This window comes from Lottia gigantea (assembly GCF_000327385.1).
Source record: "Lottia gigantea unplaced genomic scaffold LOTGIsca_271, whole genome shotgun sequence".
NCBI lineage: Eukaryota > Metazoa > Mollusca > Gastropoda > Lottiidae > Lottia > Lottia gigantea.
In genome coordinates, this window is record NW_008708851.1 from 43,293 (window position 1) to 52,899 (window position 9,607).

At 32.9% G+C, this 9,607-nt stretch overlaps 1 protein-coding gene across 1 annotated transcript; it reads left to right on the top strand.

The window, feature by feature from the left end:
• The first annotated feature begins 7,083 nt into the window (after window positions 1-7,083).
• LOTGIDRAFT_239493 (hypothetical protein) lies at window positions 7,084-9,048 on the top strand. The gene is made up of 3 exons (XM_009056373.1): window positions 7,084-7,172; window positions 7,552-7,889; window positions 8,199-9,048. The coding sequence occupies exons 1-3, from the start codon at window positions 7,146-7,148 to the stop codon at window positions 8,440-8,442; spliced, it is 609 nt and encodes a 202-aa protein (XP_009054621.1). The 5' UTR covers window positions 7,084-7,145; the 3' UTR covers window positions 8,443-9,048.
• Window positions 9,049-9,607: the final 559 nt, after the last annotated feature.

Here is a 9,607-nt window from a genome sequence, read left to right on the forward strand (position 1 = left end):
ATTTTTCACCGAAATATCGTGTCTGACCTGACGTTTTACTCTATTAGCTATATTGTGCAACTCGTGCTAACTCTACAGGCTACAATTGTTTACAGATTCTTTTGATTTTTATTTTGTATGTCAATGTCATTATGAAGATGATCCCTATCGATTTTCCCGATGATCGGATAATATTTCACCGAAATATCGTGTCTGACTTGACGTTTTTCTCTATTAGCTATATTGTGCAACTCGTGCTCACTCTACAGGCTACAATTTTTTACAGATTCTTTTGATTTTTATTTTGTGTGTCAATGTCATTATGAAGATGATCCCTATTGATTTTCGTGATGATCGGATAATTTTTCACCGAAATATCGTGTCTGACCTGACGTTTTACTCTATTAGCTATATTGTGCAACTCGTGCTCACTCTACAGGCTACAATTGTTTACAGATTCTTTTGATTTTTATTTTGTATGTCAATGTCATTATGAAGATGATCCCTATCGATTTTCGTGATGATCGGATAATTTTTCACCGAAATATCGTGTCTGACCTGACGTTTTACTCTATTAGCTATATTGTGCAACTCGTGCTCACTCTACAGGCTACATTTGTTTACAGATTCTTTTGATTTTTATTTTGTATGTCAATGTCATTATGAAGATGATCCCTATCGATTTTCGCGATGATCGGATAATATTTCACCGAAATATCGTGTCTGACTTGACATTTCACTCTATTAGCTATATTGTGCAACCCTGTAGTCACTAAAGACTGTTTAATCATTTCTGACAGCTGCCAGTGGGCGTATGTTACCTTGCCTGGCAAGCTATCTTCTATCATTCTCATTGGATCATACCAGACAAAAAATGAATCAAGTCATCAAGGTTTTAAAAAAAAAAATTGAAACTATTCTATTGCAATACTATAACTACTAATAGTGGTCATACACAATTTTTAATTTTAAATATTGAATATATTTTCTATAACATCGACTATAATGTGATAAAATAATTAAAATATGTGAGGAATTCAAAGAATTTTTAACCATTACCCTTAAATGGATAGGTTTGTCATTTTGGGTTGATTTGGGTCATGAATAAATAGTTTTCAGAATAACTAAAAATGTAGGAATTCGCATAATTCTTTCGTCAAAAGGATGGTTAGCCTGTTCCTTTAAAAAGATGTAAATTCAGTTGTAAAAGAGACAAGTAGGCTATTTTTTCACCAATCATACTCAAGTCTCAGAAACAGGAATTTTTTTTAGCTAAGCCAATTAGTTATAGTCGTATTTTGAGCCTTCAAATCCATGTGTGTCCAGAATTATCCGCAATTGAATATTAAAATGACTTGTCAATTTAAGATATTCTGTGATATATAGAAAAGACATATATAAGAAAAGTGAGTAAAATTCCTAGTTTGAATGTATTTTTAAAGGAATTATGCAATCTTCGTACATTTCTAGTACTTCTGACTATTTAGATATATTCAAGATTGAAATCAACCTCCCAAAATGGCCCACCTATGAAGAGCATCTTAACCGTGAAGCAATTTAGAGCCAAAAAGTTTTACAGAGATTTAAAGAGCCAGGTTAGTCATTTGTCTGACCAATCATACATAAGTTTCAGAAACAGGAATTTTTCAGGTAAGCTAATCCATAATAGTGTTCACAGATCACTGTCAAAATTTGAATTTAGTAGGAATAGTGTACATTTCTAGTAATTCTGAAGACTACATATATATTCAAGACCCAAATCAACAACCGAAAGTGTCAAATCTATCCCTTTAAGGTCATAAATACTCTCTTAGTAAATTAGTCACAGTAATAAGTCACAAAAAGGTAATAAGTATACTGGCAAATTTATCTAAAGATAGTTGCCAAGACAGGTTAGCATATGTTATGCCCACTGTCAAAATTTGTGCCTTCTAGAATGTTTACAAGCTACAAGTCACATTTTTGGGATCAAGGATAATAATTCATTCAAAGTGCTAATAATAATTTGACCAAGTTTTGTCAAAGTTTTATAGAATTGTGCCTTCCAGTGTTACAAGCATTACAACAGAATAAAAGGATTATTTCGAAGAATTATGACAATAACTTTTTTCAAATAATTTTATAATGGTCACCCATGGGTGATATTGAACAATTTCACTAAGTGAACAAATCGACTGCAACTCATATCAAGTAATTTTGATATTTTTCGATTTTAAAGGATTCATTTATGGAAAAATACACAAAGTTTCACCCACATTCATCAATTACTTGGCTTTCTAGTTTGCAAATTAAAATTTAAGCTTTTCAAACAACAAGGGCAAGAGCTCATATCAAATATTTTTGATTTTGGATGGCGTTCATCCGTGGGTGACAATAAACAACATTGATTGAAGGACCAACATACATGGGTGCAACAAATAGTTTATACCCTTTACACATCTTTTAGTGTGTTTTGAGAGTTGACTATGTTGACATTTTATCTATCATAGATGTTTACTTTAAACTGAAATCTCCATGTATAAGGTAATTAAGAGTTCAAAAGGTTAAATGTAGCATTTAGAACATTTCAGAAATTTTTCTGCTCATTGATATTATAGTGCATTAGCTTATTTTATTATCTCAAAAATATTAAATTATGTGTTTTTAAGAACAGCTGCTATATTTCTCATTAACTCTTTTGGAGTTGTATAAGGCCTCTATCACATTTCATTTTAGACAAAACGTCTTCCTCTATTCAAACCTCTGATAGCTATCTTGTCTGCTGGGGTACAGACAGAAAAACTAGGCTCTGTTTTGTGGGGATATTCCGCACCTACGAAGGTACTGGGGTTTTAAATCTATTCAATTCAATCTCATCCACCAAACCCAGATATATTGGGAAAGATAGAAATTTTTGTAGTTCAGTCATACCATCATAATCCCTCTATTTTTTCTGACTACTCCAGTCGATTACTGTCAAAATATCTATCAGAGACTGGAATAGAGGCATTTGTTTTGGACTAAATTCATTGTCAACTGGTTGTTTTAGTATCAGAGTTTCTAAAAGAGTTCAGGACAGACAAATAGAAATACAGAGTAATGTATGGCACAAAACAAAGGGCTGAATCTAGCACCTCCAAAAAAGTAGAGAAAACAACAAAGTCTTAAGATAGCCAATAAACTCAACCTATATCTTAACTAGAAAATTCATAGTTTTCAATATCAAAGTCCACATTTCATGCTTAAGATAATAACCACAGGTAAAAGACACCTACCTTTGGAACGGTCAATAGAAGTAGTTTCCTCATCATTATCTGCTATATCAAAACTCTTCTTGGTCATTTTGTTTATTTCACCTCTTGATACTCACTGGAGTCCTAAAAATTCATTAACCACACGGTTAACTCTATTTAAAGATACCATCATACTGGTATTGGAGCTCATTTTCAGCTTTGAGTATGACTTCTCAGAATCATTTTAATGCATGAGAACTGAATGCCAGATTTTAATTCTGTAAAGTCAGGTATACATAACTATAGTAAATCAAGATCTATCAGAGGGTAACACAAATATTCAGTTGAATAAATCCCTTTAACATATTAATATATTATGTAATAGACTTACTGTATTACTGGTATTTAGTAAAGTTGAATAGTAATCTTAAAGGTCTATATAGTTGATAAAATATTAGATTAGTGATCTCATAGAGCTCAATTTCTTCTGCCTGCAAAACATTTAAAGTGATTGTAAAGAAGATATCTAAGTTTTTATGTGTATCAGGGACACTGATATTCGCAGAATCATTTTGTACCATTCCAATTTGCACTCAGACGTTTGTGATTCCGGCAATTCACTAAAAGTGTTTGATGAAGTCACTATAATCGCAAAGGGTCTTATGTGGTAAAGCATATTTTGCGATTTGTGACGTCAGCAGGCACATATTTTTTAGCGGAATTGCAGGAAAGTCTGACTGAAAATTGGAATGGTGAAAATTGATGCTATCAGTGACCCAGATAGGCCTGCACATAAATTCAGAAAATCTCTGTACAATCCCTTTTACAGGCTAAGTCTCATTCTTAAATTTAATTTTATTCTGTTTAATTGAATAATTCAATTTAATTACTTTATTCAACATCATATTTATAAATCATTAAACTATCACTTAATGTAAATGAAAATCAAAAAAGGTCTATGAAAAGACTGTGCAGCTCACAATAATAACTTCACTATCTATTTGATCAACCTGAATTGGTTTCAAGTGGATAATTAAAAAAAAGTACACAGTTTAAACTGGTTTTGATGTTGGGCCATTTATTTAAAGGCTCAATATCTATATGTTTTTGTTTAAACCTCCAGAATAAGTAGAGGAGATATATCTCTCTATAAGCATATCTGTACATTAGTTTTCACAAAAAAATACCATGAAGGTTTTAATAAGTTAAATTCTTTTTTTGTTTTATAGTTTTGGAATTCTAGAGATTAAGGGCACAATTGTTTCAGTTAAATCTGTCAGATGAGGTAAGGGACACACATAATTATCTCTTTGTTTTGTCTAGGCTATAAATTTTGTTACTTTGAGCACCTATAGCTTTCCTAGCCTACTGAAAAAATAACTGTCCCTTAAAGGGATACTACGTCTTTGAATACACTCGTCCTGTGGCTAATATTTGTGTTTAATAGGGACCATTGGTTGAATAAGTATGCACCTCACACTTTAGTAAGTTTGAAAAATCGACAATAAAACTATACTCAAAATTTTTAAAAAAAGTGAGCAAGCGACAAGTCCGTTCAGTTTGAGAAAAAAATAGTCAATCATCTCCTGGTGTATACAAACAAACTTTGCCAATGATTAATATTCGTTGCAAATTGTGTCAGTGGTGAAGTATTCATTCTAAATTATATGAAATTCTCTTCTGCGGAGTCGCTTAATCTCCTACGAGGCATTACTATTCCATCTTCAAAATGTCTGACAATGTCGAGGTCAATTCAAGAGTAGAGGTCAAGGACGCGGGAAACAAAACTTGAGAGTTACATCCCCTTGAAAATTACACCAGATTTCCTAGAATGGAAAATCCCTCAATGGATGTATTAAGCGTTTTATAATTAATTACTTGATTTTGTGGATATATCGGATTATAGAGGGATTTTGGTGTATAGTTAGGACACCAGGTAAGTCCACTGATACGTATATACTGTTATTTGCCAAATTTAAGTAAAATTAAAATTTTAAGTTCATCCTACGACGTAGTATCCCTTTAATGAAACAATATAGGCTTACATGTACTTTGTCCACTTAAGAGAGAACTATGTAGGCTTTATACATTTTTTTTTTGGTAAAACATGAAAAAATAGGTCTACTCATATGATTATTAAAAGTGATGACATATTTTTCCCTTTAGAAAAATTGGGGATAACGTTCCTTTAATTTAATTTCAATTCTAGCAGCCACGGCGCACGGTTTGATTTTTTGACTTGGCCAAAGCTGCACTGAATCTGGGCCAGTTTTTTAAGAATACTGCAAATAATACTTCAACATTACAAGCAGATGTAAATAACTTTCATACATTCATACACTACCTTATAAAATTCCCTAGCAAAGGAAACGAGGAAAACATACAACTGTATATGATGAAATCGATGAGTATGTTCACCGATTGTCCAGTATTTTTTTTATGTTGACGTGATAACCAAAAATATGACTTTATGATCATGACTATGTCTCCTTGCATCTCGGGTTTCCAGACACAAATTAGGGAAGACTGATTAAGATTGATTTAAAATCGTCTGGTTAATCGAAGATATTATAGCGGTAAGGATGTAAATAATATATTTTACTAGCACTTAGTTAACACGTGGGAAATTAAAGTTACGCTATGCGAAATTTTTTAGTCATATTAATTTGATCACGTTTAATTCTTTTGATGTCGTTTAATGTACCACATACATATATGTATCCATACCTCCTAGAGCTTGAAAAAATTCCAATCCACTATGTAGACCTATTTGTAAAATATTGAACAAGTTTGAGAAGTTAAGAGACAGATTTACCATTTTCTGGGATTGATTTGGGTTTTGAATATATGTGAATAGTCTTCGGAAGTACTTTAAATATACGAAAATCGCATCGCCCGGGTCAAACCAACAACTACCATTCGACTGCCAATCAAGAAGAAATACCATGATCAGAACGAGTTTCACGCCATGTCATTCGACCCGACCAGATCTAACGAAAAATCAACAAAAACCAAACCAACAACACAGAATCATCCAATTTGATTTGAACCTATCCAACTACCAACTACAACGACTACCAACAATTACTACCTAGTTTGTGATATCAGCATCCGCTGGAAGCGAACGTAAACTTGTCATCTACCTACCTATCGCCCGGGTTTAGCCTAATTCAGCCTCGAAAATCGGATTAGTCTGCCCCCTTTTCCCCCTCTTTATTGCCAGTTTCGGGAGGATGACACCACAGCTGCACTGTTCGAATACTTTGAAACTCGGGCTAATCAAAAATGTAACATTTTCAACTATTCCTTTTATGGAGATTTGTGTCACCTCACTCGTCCAAACAAACTATGCGGTACTCTTGGCGGTGTAACTATATATCTGACCGACGCGAATGAATTTTCTATACAATATTATATGGATACAGTATATCACAATTGCAACTACTAGATATCTCTACTGCTAATAAAGTGGTCCCCCCTGAACCCACTCTCCTCCTCCAAAGTTAGATAGACAGATAGATAGCTCCATAATTACTATTTATAATTTGTGTAATCTTTTTCTTATCTCCTTAGTTCAGTGGCTTTAACATCTCACACGATGGGTCATAAGGGCATTTGCATAAATATGTAATTTAATTGCATTTAATCTTTTGAAAAGTGTTCGTTCCCAATTTGATTTATATAGACCCAATGATTTATTGAGAACATGTAATGTCAGCATGTTATGTCATCATATCGTACACAAAATGGAGGTAGAATAACGTATATTTGCCGAACTTTAAGCCTACTGGGTAATTCATTACGTCATTCACAGTTTTTGTTGATAGCCAATCATACTTCAGTAATATGAGGTTAATTCTGCTTATTTATTTTTAGTAACAGAAGGGGGTTTCCAGTTCAGTCGGTCAAAATTTAGTCCATAGTTTGGAATCAATTTGGGATTTAGTTCAGAAAATGGAGAAATCTAACAAATCTGAATGTGTAAGTTAATGTTATTGGTTTGATATAACTTTAACTGACACTCTGGTAGATATTACTTAGTCAACAGACTCAGAAACCAAAGAGACCTAAGAAGACTTCCAACAAATGGATGTGGGTCCATTGACTTTAGTAGACCGAAGTTCGGCAGTAAATTGATAGATGTCCCGAAAATAACTGCTGAAGTCTTGGCATGAGAGATCAGAACACTACTTTGTTTTTGAAACTTCCTAAGTGAGAAAAAGATTATCTGTAGACATCTGTGAAAACTTTCCCTCATGGGTTCATGGCCATGGCACACTCCATGCATGGTATTTCCTGTCTTCCTTTGTTCAATCGGTACCCAGTAAAGGTAAACAATCTTAATTCATTTTATTTTCAGTTAAGTGTAAAACCCAGATTAGTGGTTGAAGAACCAGTAAAAAGTAAAGAGGAAACAATCAGTGAATTATTTCAACAGTTACGCGATTACTACTATCAAGCTAACGAGACCAAAAGACTTGAAACCCGTCTGAACAGAATTGAAGCACAAGTGAATGAACAAGTCAAAGTTTTGAAGTGTGAACTAGAAAAAGCCATAGAAAGAAATGAACAGTTACAAGATAGAATATTCGAACTCGAAGCTAGGCAAGAAGATTTAGAGGGTGTTCAAGTTTATCGCCGTCTGCGTCGTCCACGTTATCATGAACGAGAAATCAACGTTAGAGTAGAATTTCACAGGTTGGTTATTTTCTTTCTAATGCAATAGTGGTTAAAATTAGCTGAAATTTGTGTAAAAAAGGCACAGAAAATAAACAGCAGTTTAGCAGATCAATTCATCTTGATCATAAGCCTTTCAGAACATGAATGTAAGTGATATGTCCCTGAGCCGCCAGTGAATTGACATTACCAAATGATGTCATATAATATTCATCCGTTTTAAGTCATTTTACTTGGAATTCAGAGTATATGAAGTTTTATTCTATCCATTGTTCAAAAGGTTAAACTGATATGTTTTATGTACAAGTTATACAATATTTTATTTTTCAGTGGTTTGATAGGCCAGGCAGCAGAAAGACAACCAAATTTAGACATAATGGTTACCCAAGATACCAAATTATCCACCATTTTGAACAGTGTTAAAACCACATTATCGATAGCAGACGACACCATATTAACTGTGAGGTATCAAGAACAAATCCAAGATGAAGATAAATCTATTTGTGATCTAGGAATAATAAATGACTCTATTTTAGTTGTATCTACATCAGAATTAGATGAGATTGTTTGTTGATGATTTGAAGTGTGATTAAATGTGCAATTTTTGGTAATTTTCCTTTGATCTTGAAGTCTGATAGTTTATTGTAAGGGAGATTTTTGAAGGAAATTATATCTAATTGGATATTGAGATTGTTCTCTACAATAATGGCATACAACCTTTCCTTCCCTCAAAGGTATTTTGCAGCATGCTCTGAGGATATAAATTCCAAACCCCTTTGTCTACAACATTCACTCCCAGTTTCGTAAATCTTTGTGATATTAATAATCTGTGCGCCATACATGAACAAAAATGAAAGAATTTAACACATTACCTGTAATCTTATTTAGGGTTTTATGAGATCGCATTTTGTAGAATTGAGATATCAATACCTAAATACTAGTGATTGTCTTTAGATTGATAAAAATGAAAACCAATAATAAAATTATTTGGAAATATAATTTTACAGAGGAGAACTTTCGGTTCAAAGTGCGGGTTATTTTCATGAGAAATGCTGACATCTATTTTGTACTGATTATTCTATATATTAACTGTTGATTTTTTTTGATACATGTTTAACTAAAATGTGATTGTGTAAATTTTTGATTTATTGTTAATAAATCAAAGTTTGATTTGTATTTTAATTTATGTTATTAATTTTCGATTCAAATGAAATATGCAGATGGTAAATGCCATTAACTTGGAAATATTTTCTCATAAGCTTTCTGTGGTAGCACGAGTTTTGCATGTTCACAGGTTGTTCAATAAAGCATGCTGGGACAGGGTTAAGAAAGCGTTTTTAGTGTGGCGAAGAAATTGTAGTCAAGACAAAATTCAAAATGGCAGAGAAAGAAAGATGGGAAATTTTGAATGTGACATATTTCTGCTTATGTATCGTTCGATAGAGGCCAGAATTGGAACAGACATTATCTGCTCAGGACTCTGCAAATATGCTCCACAATGGTTGTCTCAGGTTTTCTGTACAGATTTACAATTTGGTTCAATCAATAGTAATAGTATAGAAATATAGACTGTCATCTCATCATATTATTAAAATTCTCATGGGCAGTTATGTTCGTTACAAATGGTCTTATCACAAGATGTTGACAAGGAAATGTGAACAGACAAACACGGGTAACAACAATATACTTCCATATATTGCTTCTGTATTTTTGATCAATATTTATAATAGAAATAAACA

Excerpts from the sequence above, each read along its gene's own strand:
- LOTGIDRAFT_239493 (XM_009056373.1), top strand. The coding sequence starts at position 7,146 with ATGGAGAAATCTAACAAATCTGAATGT. Across the intron at positions 7,173-7,551 it reads AATCTAACAAATCTGAATGT|TTAAGTGTAAAACCCAGATT; the intron begins GTAAGTTAATGT and ends TTTTATTTTCAG. Across the intron at positions 7,890-8,198 it reads GTTAGAGTAGAATTTCACAG|TGGTTTGATAGGCCAGGCAG; the intron begins GTTGGTTATTTT and ends TTTATTTTTCAG.